The 15,621-nt window shown below is 43.0% G+C and overlaps 1 protein-coding gene across 2 annotated transcripts in view; it reads right to left on the bottom strand.

Annotated features, from left to right (window-relative positions):
- PWWP3A (PWWP domain containing 3A, DNA repair factor) overlaps positions 1–15,621 on the bottom strand; it is a 95,358-nt gene that overhangs the window by 17,743 nt on the left and 61,994 nt on the right. For both annotated transcript variants that reach the window (XM_033953825.1, XM_033953824.1), the window contains exon 10: positions 4,271–4,346. In XM_033953825.1, the coding sequence (XP_033809716.1) occupies positions 4,271–4,346 (76 nt within the window). The remainder of the gene's footprint in view (positions 1–4,270; positions 4,347–15,621) is intronic.

Genomic DNA, 15,621 nt, shown 5'->3' with positions numbered 1-15,621 from the left:
GATTGTATTCATATGGAAAAGTTATAAGAACATAAGAATTGCCGCTTCTGGGTCAGGCCAGTAGTCCATCATACCCAGCAGTCTGCTCACGCGACGGCCCTTTGGTCAAAGACCAGCGCCCTAACTGAGACTAGCCCTACCAGCGTACATCCTTGTTCAGCAGGAACTTGTCTAACTTTGTCTTGAATCCCTGGAGGGTGTTTTCCCCTATGACAGACTCCGGGAGAGCATTCCAGTTTTCTACCACTCTCTGGGTGAAGAAGAACTTCCTTACGTTTGTACGGAATCTATCCACTTTCAACTTTAAAGAGTGCCGTCTCGTTCTCCCTACCTTGGAGAGGGTGAACAACCTGTTTTTATCTACTAAGTTTTGAGCCTATACATTCAGTACCTTGAATGTTTCGATCATGAACCCTCTCAAATCTCCTTTGTTTGAGGGAGAAGAGGCTTAGTTTCTCTAATCTTTCGCTGTTCGGCAGCTCTTCCAACCCCTTAAGCATCTTAGTCACTCTTCTCTGGACCCTTTCGAGTAGTACCATGTCTTTCTTCATGTTCAGCGACCAGTGCTGTACGCAGTACTCCAGGTGAGGGTGCACCATGGCCCGGTACAGTGGCATGACAACCTTCTCTGATCTGTTCGTGATCCCCTTCTTTATCTTACTGCAGTCTGAATCCTGCAGGATTCAGGAAGCAGGATTCAGACCGCAGTAAGATCTACCCCTCTTGTACCTCATTGTTTGGAGAAGAACCATGGTTTTGGCGATCTTTTTTGGTTCATGCTTGAACAGATTCCTAATGATTTCCGGAGTGACAAAATGGCTCACATCAATCTCAGAGAACAGTTTTGGATTTTCCATCTACAAAGTGTTTCTCCTCATGGATTGAATGACAGCATTGAATGGAACACTATAGTTTAGTAGTCTCCGCCCTTGGACTGTGATTGATCCATGACATCATCGTTGATGGCTTTTAAGGCGCGTTTGTGTCGCCCCCCCCCTGCTAGCTCCTCCCTCTCTCCAGCCAGCCTCGAGGTCCGCTTTGGATTGCTGATTATGGGTTCCTGGGGAAGGGACTTTTTTCCCTGAAACCAGGCTTGGTTGAACCTGGTTCTGCGGTGTTCCATCTGTCTTGTTCCCGCACCTTTGGACGTCGGATGAAGACTCATTAAGCTAAGTTGCTGTTTTGATTTTTTGGGGAGTTGGCTGGGGGTTCCCTGAGTGATTGCAGTTTCTGATTTCACTATTTTTCACTTGTGTTTATTGTGCACTATTTTTCACTTGTGTTTATTGGCGTTAGCGTTACTTGATTTAAAACACATCCTTGGTACCCTATGATGGTGTGTAGGTAGGGGCTTGCTAGCCTCTACCTCTTCGCATAAAGCGTTGGAGTTCGCTCCCGTCGCTGAACCTGCGCACTGAGGGTACCTATCACTATTATTACATTAATTTTTTAGTGTTGGTTTGCGTTGAGTTTTGGTGATTTTGCTGTCCTGCAATCACTCACGGAACCCTCCAGTGTTCCCTCTAAGCTGAGCACATGAGTGATCGCTCACTATTTTCAGTGGCGTCGCTCATACGTTGTCTCCTGTCGCTCACTCGAGGGCGGGCGGAGGTTAGAGGAAGCGGCGGCGGCCTTAGTGTATTTTAAAGTTTAAAGATGCAGCGGTGGCTCCTCTCAAGATCCCCGACTGCATCGGACTTCCAACGCAGGTGGGGATTCGTGAGAGGAGCCGCTGCCACGTCTTCAGTAGTGTACCAAGGGGGGGGCGGTCCGCCCCGGCTGTGCACCCCTCCTAAGGCTGCAGTCGGAGAGGAAGTTCGGGCCAGCCAATCGCTGCCTGGATGGGCGGAACTTTCTCTCCGACGGTAGAATTGACGTCGGGGGAAGCAGAGAGAGCTTGGGGCAGCCGCGGCGGTGGCTTTGGGGCCTGTTTCCCCTGATGGTTGCAGCGGTGGCTTTGGGGCCTGTTTCCCCCAATGGTGGCAGCAGTGGATTTGTGGAGGGTAGGGAGAAAGAAAGAAAGAAAGAAAGAAAGGGGGCAGGCAGGGAGACAGAAAAAAAGAAAGGGGGCATCAAGAGAGAAAAAAGAAAGAAAGGGCAGGGAGAGAGGAAGAAAAAGTTAGGGGAGGGAATGAGGTCTGGAGGAGAGGAAGCATATAGGCTGAAAGAAGAAAAAGAAAGATTGGATGCACAGTCAGAAGATGAAAGTGCAACCAGAGACTCATGAAATCACCAGACAAGGTAGGAAAAAAAATGATTTTATTTTAAATTTAGTGATCAAAATGTGTCTGAATTTATATATGCTGTCTATATTTTGCGCTATGGCCCCTTTTACTAAACCGCAATAGTGTTTTTTAGCGCAGGGAGCCTATGAGCATCGAGAGCAGCGCTGGGCATTTAGCGCAGTTCCCTGCGCTAAAAACTGCTATTGTGGTTTAATAAAAAGGAAGGGGGGTATATTTGTCTATTTTTGTATGGTTGTTACTGAGGTGACAATGCATAGAGGGTCATCTGCCTTGACCTCTTTGAAAAAAACCCAGAATAGGAATGATAATTAACATTTTCTCAGCGTATAATGTGCCTTGTGTTTTTTAATTTTATTATTGGTAGATCATTTTGACTTGGTCATTTTAAAGTAGCTCGCAAGCACAAAAAGTTTGGGCACCCCTGAGCTAGAGTGTTGAAGGTGTGTATTTCTATTTTATCCCCCCTTTTACAAAACTGTGGAGCGTTTTTTAGTGCCAGCCGTGGTGGTAGCAGCTCTGATGCTCAGACTTCTATGAGCGTCAGAGCTGTTACCACCATGGCTAAAATCCACACTACAGTTTTGTAAAAGGGGAAGGGGTTAGTTTGTGATGACATATTTCATACTAGGCGAAGGTGTTTTCTGTGTTCTGTGTGTTCGAAAGACATGGTTTCCTGTTAGCATTGACGGTGTAGGATTGATCTGTGCTGGTCTGGCTTGTTTAGTTTTACAATGGGTGTATTGATGTACTGCTCACTGCAATATGTAAGATGCTGTCTTTTCCTAGGTACTCATGTGTGACGTGTGGCTTGTTACTAAAAATCATGTTTTTCGTACAAATGGGGGGGTGCCAAAAAATGATGGGCCCCGGGTGTTACATATGCTAGGTACGGCACTGTATGTAAAGATACCAGAAAGCTGGTAAAGCAAAAACTTTAAGTAAATTGTTATTCTTCTAAGTTTTGAGTATTTAACCCTCCCACAAACTCACGGGCACTCGTTTCAAGTTTATTGAGATTTTGATTTAAATGCAATATCAAGTATTTTCAATGCGTATAACAAAAATAAATTTGGGGAAATAAATAAAACCATTTGAACAATAAACATACAAACATATCCATAGATGATTAAAAATACATAAGGAGTACAAGGATAAACTACATTTGTTTAAAAATGCATCCTTCGCGCCTACTCATAATTTGTGGAGTACGTAACTTTTTGCTCATGCATATATTTTTTTGCACACACCTCATCAATCCTTAGAGGGAACATTGCCCTTGACTATTTTTTGCCTTGTTGTTGGGCTCTTTCAAGTTTCTGTGGCAAACCTTCTTTTGGAGCAAGTTGCATTCTTTTCTCAGGCATGGTAAGTCATTTCTTGGGAGAGGGAGGGAGCATTATTTCTACTGTATAAGCCTATGTTTTACTCACTCACAGGTTTGAAAGGCGGGAGGGGTGATTTAAGGTCACTCAAAGCTCTTGGTGCCTGATGGGGCACATGGTGCTTTTATCTTTTGTTTGTTTGTGTGATTTTTCTATTTTCTTTGTTTTGATCCTCAGTCATGGACTATAAGTGACTTGCCATGCTCTTTATATCTTGCTTAATTGAGCAAAAGACTTTTGTTCCCCTTTCTTATCTTTCTGCGATGATTTGTGGATATGTATGTAACTTTCTTTTCAACTCACATTTGAATTGTACCTCAAAACAATAGTAACAGGACATTTAATTATTTTTTCTAAAACAAATTTAGAAATAAAGATCCAAAGTTGCAGATTAAATTTTTTACTGAATCAAACATTTGTTAATGGGATTAGTCAAAATTGTTAGCTTTTATTTTTACATATTAAGTGAAATGACATAGCTGTCATGTTTAAAGCAATTATTAAAATCTAGTTCTCTGTACTGACCAGAAAAATTAGAAGTCAGTTTATTATTAAAGCCAAATATTAGCTGGTCAATGCTTTCAATGAAAGTATTAGCAATGTACAAAACAGACTACCAGCAGCAAAAGCCTGTTTCCTCACCTATTCGAATCCTGTAGTCCCGGATAAGGGAGATGCACCAGTCAATGGCCTTGCCATAGTCTTCCTTGGCTTTATCCTATACACAAAAGTCACAACAGAGAGACATTAACAGACCTTTATCTACCAACAGTATGAAACAAATAGAAAGCAGGGCTATGGAGTCAGAATCGGTAAAAATGTATTGCCTCCAATTCCAGCTTAGATAGATGTGTTCTGCATCTAAAGTACTTGTAAATATAACATATTACCAGTACTTTAGATACAGAATTAAAACTTTAAATCTTAATATCAGTAGGAGTCAGAGTTGGATAGTAGAAAAACAGAAGAATCAGAGTTAAAGATTTGATGTATCGACTCCACAGCCCCGTTAGGAAGGGGAACCTTTTTGGGTATTTAAAAAAAATAAGGTCATAACATTCCAGAGAGAATATTACTAGCATCAAACTATTTATGAGGGATTTTCAAAAAGTTTCTGCACATTTATTTTTAAACACTATTTATTAAATACAGTATCTCAAAAGCAAATTACATCACTTTTCCACATAATCACTCTGTTTTGCTATACATTTTTCCCAGCATCCAAACTTCCTTATGCCTTCAGAAAAGAATGTTTTTAGTTGAACGCGGAAACTTTTTAAAGAACCTTCGTACACTTACTTACTTACTTGTAGCAATTTCAAGACAGGTCCTATGCCTGTTACAGTGCCAATTGGGTATGTAGACATTACTTTCACCTCATTGTGTGTGTTTGTTGGGCAGAGAGCACTGGTGACAAGTTATTTGAAAGTAAAGGTGTGAGGGCTGTGGTACTGGAGGAGGGGAAAGTTTGATAAGAGTAATAATGCTGGCAGGTTCTGCATAACAGCCAACAGAAAACAGCAGAGGCAGCAGCTCTACCAGTGAGCCACTCCTTCCTCAAGGGACAAAGGGCTAGATTCACTAAGCAAACCGATTGTGTATCGATAGGTTTGCGACCCTGACCCGATTCACTAAGCTACAAATGATCTGCGCATATGCTGGGATCGCTGTAGAGCAGGGGTAGGGAACTCTGGTCCTTGAGAGCCGTATTCCAGTCGGGTTTTCAGGATTTCCCCAATGAATATGCATTAAAAGCAGTGCATGCAAATAGATCTCATGCATATTTGTTGGGGAAATCATGAAAACCCAACTGGAATACGGCTCTCGAGGACCGTAGTTCCCTACCTCTGCTGTAGAGCATCCCGGCCAGATAGATGGGGGCATTCCTCTGACTGCCCCCATCTGCATATTCTACTTTGAATAATTCATCGGACCTGCCCGGATCGGGCCCGATTGGGTAGGTTCGTGAATCTAGCCCAAAATATGGTCATGTCAAGCTGATAGACAGTGTTGTTTTAATTCATTTGATTTATAAATAAAATTTTATACTTTTCATCACTTTGGTCTACTATGCATCTTTTACTAGCAGGATATTTGGGTCATTTTGTACATGTTTATGTTCCTAGACTGATTTTAAGATCTAAATCAGAATGAAGACTAAAAGCAAAGCTGCTTACCTGTAATGGGAGTGCTCCGTAGACAGCAGGGGAATGCAGCCAAACTTTGTGAAGTCTCAGACTGATCCTGTGTGCCTGTGCTCTCCCCTAGTTCGTACAGTAAACTTTAACTACTCCTACTCACAGGAGTCACCACTATTATTTACTTGCTCGCATCCCTCTATTTCCTCCCAATCTATGTTGCCTCTAAGCTGAGCACATGAGAAATTGCTCATACATTCTAGGAGTGTTGCTCACAGATTTTACAAGGCTGCTCACAAAAATTCTTGCAAATCTGGAAAATTGCTGGGTTTTAGAACCTGTTTACACAAAAAATTTTTTTTATAACTTTTCGCATACATGAGAAACTATTTCCATTCACCTGGCCAATCCTTTGAGAGAGAATTGTTCCCAATCCCAACAGCCTCCCATGGTTTTTTGGATGACATTCACTACTCAACCAGTCAGTGGTCCAAGCCTTAGCAAAGTGTTCCAGCTGCTTTTCTGGGCATTCCAGCCTTGTTCTAGTGCTCCAACTGCCTCGTTCCTTATGTTCCAATTCTCATTCTGGCAAATTAATTGCCTCTTTCAGTGCATTCCAAGCCTCATTCTGGAGTCACCAGAGACTACGGTACTCTCCTGCAGGAACCCCACAGCAACCTTTTCCATCCCCACAGGAATCCAACAGCACTTTCTTCCATCGCTTTGAGAATCCTGTAATCCCCATTCCCATGCAACTTTCTAACTAAAATGTTCTGTTCAATTTCCATGCAGTCAGAAACAGGCTGGACAGGTTGGAGTGGAGAATCCAGCCTGCTGTTGAGTGAGGAGGGCTGGATACTGTCTGAGTGATATTGTGACCCCCCACTCAGTTCTGGGTACATCGATCCCAGTTTTATTTTGATTGGCCTCAGATCTACCACTCCACCGCTTCAGAAAACCTTTTAGCTCTTCATCATCAGCCAAACTTCTTAGTAAACATTAACTTGTTTTAAATTTTTAGCAATTTTAATAATTTACTAATACCTTAAAACTTCAAGGGTTCATTAGCTATAATCAAAACTTTTTTATATAAACTTAGTTTTAATAAGGGCGGAGAGGAGGTAATGTGGAAAAACTTTTAAACAAAAAGGAACAGCGTTTAATTTATAAACTGGATACAGTCGAGCAGCGGGGCTTGAATACAGAGGTGAAATGAGCTTCCCCGATAGGTTAACAACTTTGTCCAATGGTAGGCAGGGGCTATCAGCTGTTTTGAAGGATGTATTTAAATAGGTGGTTAAGACGCTGCCGCCATCTTACTCTTGAAATCTTATGTCTGATGACACTAGTGGTCGTAGTGTTATATTATATTTGTAGGTAATAATTTAATGTTAGAGAACAAGGAATGCAGTTTGATGAAAGTCTCCGACTGTGTTTTCCTTTTCGCAGGGGGACCCTTGATAAAGCACTTCAGTGCGAAACATGTCAGGTCATGTCTTCCCGGGCTGTGTTTAAAGCTAAGTTTATATAAAAAAGTTTTGATTATAGCTAATGAACCCTTGAAGTTTTAAGGTATTAGTAAATTATTAAAATTGCTAAAAATTTAAAACAAGTCAATGTTTACTAAGAAGTTTGGCCAATGATGAATAGCCATGTAATTCTCCATGCTACAAGGTTTTCTGAAGCGGTAGAATGGCGAGTCTGAGGCCAATTGAAATAAAACTGATATCGATGTACCCAGGACTGAGTAGGGGGTTGTAATATTGATGTTCTGGCTAAAAATGTTCACTTAAACCATCAATTTTGGGGCTGAGTGTGATATTGGGGGCACAATCATTAGGTCCAGCAGGAGAGGAAACCAGATTTGCCTTAGCCAGCATGATGCAATGAGTATGATGTGCACAGTCTCAAATAATCTTCAGAAGGACCCTAGAGATGAGCAAGAATGGTAGAAAGGTGTAGAAGATATGGTTTGTTACAGAATGGAGGTGTCCTGGGCAATATGGGGGCTCTTGGTTGAAGGGAGCAGAATTGTGAGCACTTGATGTTGTCTGGAAATGTAAATAGACAGATGTATGTGTCCTCAGTATGTGGCAGGTTAAAATAAAACTGAAAAACCTTGCACTGTAACTATGGCAAATTGTAACCTGTAAACTGCATATTATGTATATTGGTATTAGATCCTTAGTATGAGTTGAGTTAGGATAAAAACTTGTATAAAAAAAAACTGTACTGTAACTATGGCAACTTGTAACCTGTATACTGTATATTATGTATGTTTAACCTGTAACCTGTTCTGAGCTCTTTGGTAGGAACGTAATATAAAATGAATTAAATAAATAAGGGAATGGGGGACTTGTATACCGCCTTTTTGTTGCTTTAACATTTCAAAGCTGACATTTAAAGTGGTGGTCACTGGAGGATTAAATGACTTGCCCAGGGTCACAAGGAACAGCACTGGGATTTGATCTCACAACCTCTGGGTGCAGAGGCAGCAACTCAACCAGTGAGCTGGGTGCAAATCAGTCTGCCGGCTACTGTGGGGTTGAGGGACCACTTGGGTAGGTCGATTTTGCGGTTGAGTGAGTCCACAATCTGGTTGGCCTGACCAAGGTCTATATGTGACCTGGAGGCTAGAAAAGTTCCACAGGCAGGAGTCTTCTCTGCAGACCTGGTTGTCTGTCTGAACGAGGATCTGCTTGTGGTAAATTCAAGTTTGAAAGGTCTGCAGGGTGTAAACCCCCCCCCCCAAAAAAAAAAAAAACCCAGCCTGAAGCTCCAGATGGTTGATATAGAGCTGGACTTTGTGAGAGACCCAGAGACCTTGTTTTTGTAGGGTGTTGGAAGTGGGATCCCCAGCTCGTTAGAGGCATGAGTGGTGATCATGAGCTGAGACTGAGGTAGTAAGAATGGACATCCTTCTCAAAGAGAAGGAGAATGGCACCACCACAGCAAACACTGTTTTTATTTATTTGGATTTATATCCCATCCTCCCAGAAGAGCTCAGAATGGGTTATAAGTTTACATAAGTCAAGTTAGGATAAAAACTTGTACTGTAACTATGGCAAATTATAACCTGTTAAGCAAAAAATAAAGAGAAATCCAACAGGTCTGCAGTAATCAAGTAGAGCCAAAAATTAAAAAAAAGAGAGAGACTACAGAGAAGAATGTACAAGTTGCAGGAATTTTATTAAAAGTCAATAAAATATATTCCAAAGGATGGCTCTCATGTGCATAGGGACCAGACCCAACACGGTCCGTGTTTCGGAGACACACTCCTTCCTCAGGGGTCCAAGTTGTCCTATGCTGCACTATTTGAGAACCTTGTAGATTGCAATGACATTGAATTAAATCTCTAACAGCTCCTGAGTAGCAAACGCTCAGTGTGGGCACTGAATGTGAAAACTGTATATTGTGTATGTTGACCTGTAACCTGTCCTGGGCTCTTTGGGGAGGATGGGATAGAAAACAAATTAAATAAATACAATAAAACATAACAGGGTATAGTAATGTAGAGCATGACACGATAGGACACATAGGGGTGGCTGAAGTGGAATCAGTGTGTTAAGTGGTTGGGTGCGCTAGTTCCAATGTAGTTCTGAGATGCCTCTACAAGGGGCACATGTGAGGCACTTGTGCAGGACTAAGGAAACTGAAGCCATCATGTGGCTGAGTAGCCTGAGAGCATTGTGCGCAGACTTGTGCTGCCCGATTCACCGATTCGAATCAGGTGAATCAATTCGAATTGATTCAATTAAAAAAAAAAAAAAATCGGCCTCCTGATTCAATGACCGACCTTCCCCTGTGCCTTCCTAAAGCAGGAGCTGCAGCGCTGCCTCTTGCTGGCCATCCGCTGCCGCTCCTGCTTGAGGAGGGAGAGTCAGTCAGAAAGGCCTCCTCCAGCTTCTCTGCTCTTACCTCCTTAAGGCTAATATGGCAGCCTGCAGGCTTGTTAGTGTTATAGTGATCCCTGCAGCTGCCTGTCGTCCTCAGCGGCACATTCTCTCTGCTACATCCTGCCCCTGCTCTGACGTCAGGGACAGGATCGTGGCAGAGAAAATGTACCGCTGAGGACGGGCAGCTGCAGGGATCGCTATAGCACTAGCGATCCTGCAGGCTGCCGTGTTAGCCTAAAGGTAAGAGCGGGGAAGCTGGGGGAAGATACAGGCTTGCGGGAGGAGCAAGCGTTCACGGCGGGGAGCAGGCCAAAGAGTGCCTTCATGGCAGGGGGGCAGGCCTTTGCGGCAGAGAGCAGGCCTACATGGCAGGGAGGCAGGCCTGTGCAGAGGAAAGAGGAGGAAGAGTTCCTTCGCGGTGGGGAGGCAGGCCTGTGCAGAGGGAGGAGGAGGAGGAAGGAGTAAGAGAGGGGAGGGGAGATGCCAGACCTGGGGTGAAGAGAAGAGAGAGACCAAACTAAAAAGAGGGGGAGGAAAGCAAAGGAGAGGTATTGGACTAAAGGAGAGAGGGAGAAGAAACGCAAGACCACAAGGGGAAGGGTACAAGAGGGACAAATACTGCTCCAAAGTAGGTGGGCAGGGTGCAGGATGGCAGGAGAGATAGTAGGAGAAAGCCTGTACCTGGGGAAGGGGATATAAGAGGTACGGAAGAGAGAAAGAAGAAGCTGGATATGGGGAGAGATAAGATGCTGGGCATGGAGGGAGCATAGAACAGGGACACAAGGGGGACAGTACTGGAGAGGAGAATAGGGACAGGGACACAGAAGAGAGATGCTGGATGAAAGGGTAGTTGAGAAAAGGAGAGATGGTGGATCTGGGGATGGTGGGGTCCATCGCTGCAGCTGCAGGGGGATGGAGATGAAAAAAAAAAAAGAAAGATACCAGATCTCTGGGGAGGAAAGGGAAACAGGAGAGGACAGAGATGGAAGATGGATGGTTAACACAGAGAAAGAAGAAAGAAGGAGAGCCTGATCAGAAGACAACCAGACCAACATGGGACCAACATGATTTGAAAAATGACCAGACAACAAAAGGTAGGAAAAATAATTTTATTTTCTGTTTTGTGATTACAATGTCATATTTGAAATATGTATCCTTCCAGAGCTGGTGTTGGACCTTGAACATAAGCTAGGATTTAACAGAGAGAGGAAAAGTATTTTTTGTTTGTTTATTTTGTGTACACCACAGGACCAGTGTGGGTAGGAAAGGGCAAAAGGGGTGAAGAGGCTATAAAATAAACTCACCAGGGTGTTTGGGAAAAAAAACACCCAATTGGGCAGGAAAATCGAATCGAATTGAAATTTTTTTTCCTGAATCAGGCAGCACTAGTGCAGACACATGGGGTGCCAAGCAAAATTATTCATATCTACCTCCTTTCTATAGAGGGTAGTAGAAATTTTATTACTCTCATTTCTAATTAGAATAATATCCAAAAAAGCTATCTGATCTTTTATGGTGAGTCATAGTAAAAGAAAGATAGGTATCGAGGGTATTCAACCATTCAAAAAAATCTTGTAATTCAGACTTGGACCCTTCCCAGATATCATGTCCCTATATATGCAGATTCCTCAAGGAGCTGCTCTAGCTATTATTCAGGTTCTTTCTCAAAAAGAATTAGGGCGTTTTTCCAATGAGTGGCTGAGTAGGCTGGCTACGTTGGTAATACGAGAGAACTATTTCTGGTATAAAGGGGAATTCTTTAAACAAACCCAGGGGATGGCTATGGGGGCCCCATTGGCCCCATCGGTAGCAAGCCTTTATGTGGCTAAATTTGAAAAAGATCTGGTATACCCAGCCACTGTATTTGGTCAACATATACGACTATGGAAGAGATATTTAGATGATATCCTTATTTTCTGGGAAGGGTCCAAGTCTGAATTACAATCTAAACTGTGTGAAACCCTGGGGTTTGAATTCAGAAATAGAGTGGATGACATTAGTATGATAGGTTTGTTTTTGGTTGGCTAGGGGTGGGACGAATGAACATTATGTCATCATCACATGATCTGTTTGAAAGAATATAAATTGAGAAAACGCAGCGGCCATGTTCCCTAGCTGACTGAACAATTTAGTGCGGGGAGCATGAGCTGTATGGCATAAGGTATTTATTTATCTATCTGTTTATATTTGCTAATGTTTTATAAAATGCTTTTGAGTTATTTAAAAGTATATTTATTGCTTCTTATAATATTTGAATTGCTGTTTGCACTGTATAGGGGGACTTTCCTTGATAAAGCCGGACTAGGGCGAAACATAGTTTCTATGTCGGAGTGCTGTCCCCACCCGCGTAGACTGAGATGAGTATGACTATTTATACTACATGAGATAATAAAGAAATTGTACTATCAATCTCAGTGTGTCACTTGTCTGTTTGGAAGAAAGTTTGTTTTCATACAGCAGACACTAATGAGGTTTATAAACCTTTGAAAGTACTTATGAAGATATATCTTAGAGACCATATATTAATATATTTCACATAAACCATATGGTCAGAGGTGAGCTCCAGCAGACAGTTCCAGTATGACAGCAAAGGCACAAAGGAACTACAGGAAACCCACATAGGTAAGAGGAGGGAAGCAACAGAGAAAAGCCAATCAGATCTGAGATTAGCTTTAGGTGGCAAAGGAAAGGAAGCACCTGAAATGACCTTATCAGGCGGAGGTCAGAGAGGGCTAGGAAGTGAAAAAAGATAAAGTAATCCAAGTTTAGCTGAGGAAGAGGAGAGGTCTGGCAGAATAAAGACCAATAGAAGTTCAGTTTATACTATCTTTCAGACTACATTGCCCATAATACTTATCTCACATGTCCTGGCAGGAAATACTATAGCAGTAAGATCCTAAAACAATACTGAAATGTATAAGGTATATTTTACAGACCTATTACAACCAGGGCAAGGCTGCAGGAGGCATTAACACTCTCCGCCCAGTATCAGTAGATTACCACTATCTTCATTTACTTGCAATAAAACTATATAGAGTCCATTCAAAGACCATAATCACTGTAGCTGGAACTTGATGTTTTCTGGCTTTTCTTGACTTCTTTGCTATTTGCAGGTGAATTCTACCAGGCAGTCTCCCAGGAGCTGAAACGAGAGAGACTGACAACACAGAGAAACAACATATAAGAGAGAGAAGGAAAGAAGGTCTGAGTCCCTTGACTAGACAGCGGACCACGACGTCCTCATCTCAGGTTTCTTCTCGATGGAGAAAGATCACTTCAGTGACTGGTTGAATGAAGGTCTTGGCTGTTCCTTGGTTTGCTGTCCTAATCGCCAGCTTTCAAACTTTTCTGTCCTCACTTGGGAAGGCTTTGGTATTGAAGCCCATAGGCCAACTGCTACGTTGGGCTTGGTTGTCCTTTAGTAGTATCAGATCAACGCTTCCAGAAAACATCAGTAAGATACTGTACTTTTTTCCACTGGTGTTTGTAAATGATAACCACCTTTAAAATTTCCAGGTGAAACAGAAATGGGAGTTGGTTTTCTGGGAGAGAAGAATAGCTGATGTCAGAATCAGTGGTGACTGGGTCTGAAAACACTGGTACCAAGGGTCTGGGATTTATGATTGCTACCACTTCTGCAAGCAGAGTGGTTAATGCTTCGTGTGTCAGTCTTTGATGATCAGTCTAAGAGCATAGTATCCAAAATCCGCCGAGCTATGCCGATCATATGCTCTCATGCTCCTCTCATGTGTGAAAAGTGGGGCGGGTTGAAGACCCAGATACACTTTTGGTTGCTTAGATACTTTTCTACTGCAGATTGGTCCAACTTGACAGATGGAATGTCTAGTTCTCTGCAGGCTCCTATAAAGTTGGTTCCACAATCAGAATGAATTTGCTTGACTGGAATTTTCTTAAGAGCTCTTTCTTCGAGGCTTCTCCATGAAGCCTTGACACTTTCATAGAGGATGTGTTTTTTTATGTATTGGGCATTGATGTTTGGGATCCTCTACTTTCTCCATAATGGACGGACGGTTAGTTGATCAGGATGACATAGTTGACACATCCATCTTGTACACAGCTAAGACTTCCTGGTAGTGTTCCCGTACCCTTTCATTGGCTTCTCAGTTCGCGAGTAACCTGTCTTCCCTGGCTCAGGCACTTCATTCCAGACATTGGGATTGTTTCTTCTTATCGCCAGTTTTCTGATGAAGTCTGTGAAGACTGTGACTGGAGGGAACCTTCCTTGATTGCTCTCTTTATATTGCATGCCTATAGATGCCCATTTCTCTTTAATGTCATAGGGCAGATTCGCTGTGAACTTTTGTATGCCACATAATGTGTCTAGGTAGCTTAGGCCTGGAAGACTCAGATCAGCTTTTAGTGCTTCCAGTTTTTGAAGAAGATCTCCCATGTCCAATAGCTTGTTGCTATCTCTGCTTGTGATTCTTGGAAAATTATCTCAGAGCTCGTTGGACTGCTTCGGGGTTGCCTTAATGCTGCTCAAGCCTCTCCCATATCTCTTGCAGTCCTCGAGCTTCATCGTGCTGAAATGCATCCTTCAGTCACTTTACTTTCTCTGATGATTCAGGTCCCAACCATCTTGGTATCAGGTTCATCTCTCATCTTGGAGTGGGTTTCATAACTGCTATGGCGCCTTTAAAGTCAGCTTTCCACCCCCAATACCCTTCTAGGCGGTCATTGAACTTGGTGAGTCCCATATTCACCAACTGTTTACGTGCCATGTATGATGCTAAATCTTCCTTCTCCGAGGTCTCTAGCAAACCGATTGGAGGTGGTTGGCTACTCGCTGCTGTTTGCCTGGAGCTAGGTGCAAGGTATATCTCCTTAGGTGCCTCATGATTGTCCACAGTGTGTTGGGTTGGGCTTGGCTGCTCATTCATTAGGTAAGCCCAATTCCCATAGGGAGCCAGAGTTAATGCCTGAAGAGAGGTGTTTCTTTCAGTGGGCTTTCTTGGAGCAGCAGCCAGTGGTTGTGCACTCATATGCATCTTGAATATGGGTCACTGTCTTGGCGTTTCACCTCCATGGTTTGCTTCACCTCAAACTCATTTTTTTCAGGCGGGCTGAACTCTGCTGGGGGCACACTTTCCTGTCCCATAGTGGTTCCTCTGAACCCAACTGTGGTTGCTCACTCTCTTGTCCTGTGGCCTGAGACTTTACGTATTCTCTTACGCGCTGCATGGGATTTTCCGTTACAAGATGATTGAGCTGACTCCCTGCCATCAAGCCTTGTGGCTTCTTCAAGGGTCATAGTTTTTGCCTCGAAGGCAGCTAGTTCTCGCACCTGTCGGAGCGTTCTCAAGGCAATGCCTATCTCTGCCTTTTCCTGCCCTCCCTCCTCCTCCGTTTAATGGCCTTGGCTTCTATACATAGTAACATAGTAGATGACGGCAGATAAAGACCCGAATGGTCCATCCAGTCTGCCCAACCTGATTCAATTTAAATTTTTTTTTTTTTTCTTCTTAGCTATTTCTGGGCGAGAATCCAAAGCTTTACCCGGTACTGTGCTTGGGTTCCAACTGCCGAAATTTCTGTTAAGACTTACTCCAGCCCATCTACACCCTCCCAGCCATTGAAGCCCTCCCCTGCCCATCCTCCTCCAAACGGCCATACATAGACGCAGACCGTATAAGTCTGCCCAGTAACTGGCCTAGTTCAATCTTTAATATTATTTTCTGATTCTAAATCTTCTGTGTTCATCCCACGCTTCTTTGAACTCAGTCACAGTTTTACTCTCCACCACCTCTCTCAGGAGCGCATTCCAGGCATCCACCACCCTCTCCGTAAAGTAGAATTTCCTAACATTGCCCCTGAATCTACCACCCCTCAACCTCAAATTATGTCCTCTGGTTTTACCATTTTCCTTTCTCTGGAAAAGATTTTGTTCTACGTTAATACCCTTTAAGTATTTGAACGTCTGAATCATATCTCCCCTGTC

This window comes from Geotrypetes seraphini, chromosome 8 (genome assembly GCF_902459505.1).
Source record: "Geotrypetes seraphini chromosome 8, aGeoSer1.1, whole genome shotgun sequence".
NCBI classification, from domain to species: domain Eukaryota; kingdom Metazoa; phylum Chordata; class Amphibia; order Gymnophiona; family Dermophiidae; genus Geotrypetes; species Geotrypetes seraphini.
This window is presented reverse-complemented; position numbering and strand designations above follow the sequence as displayed.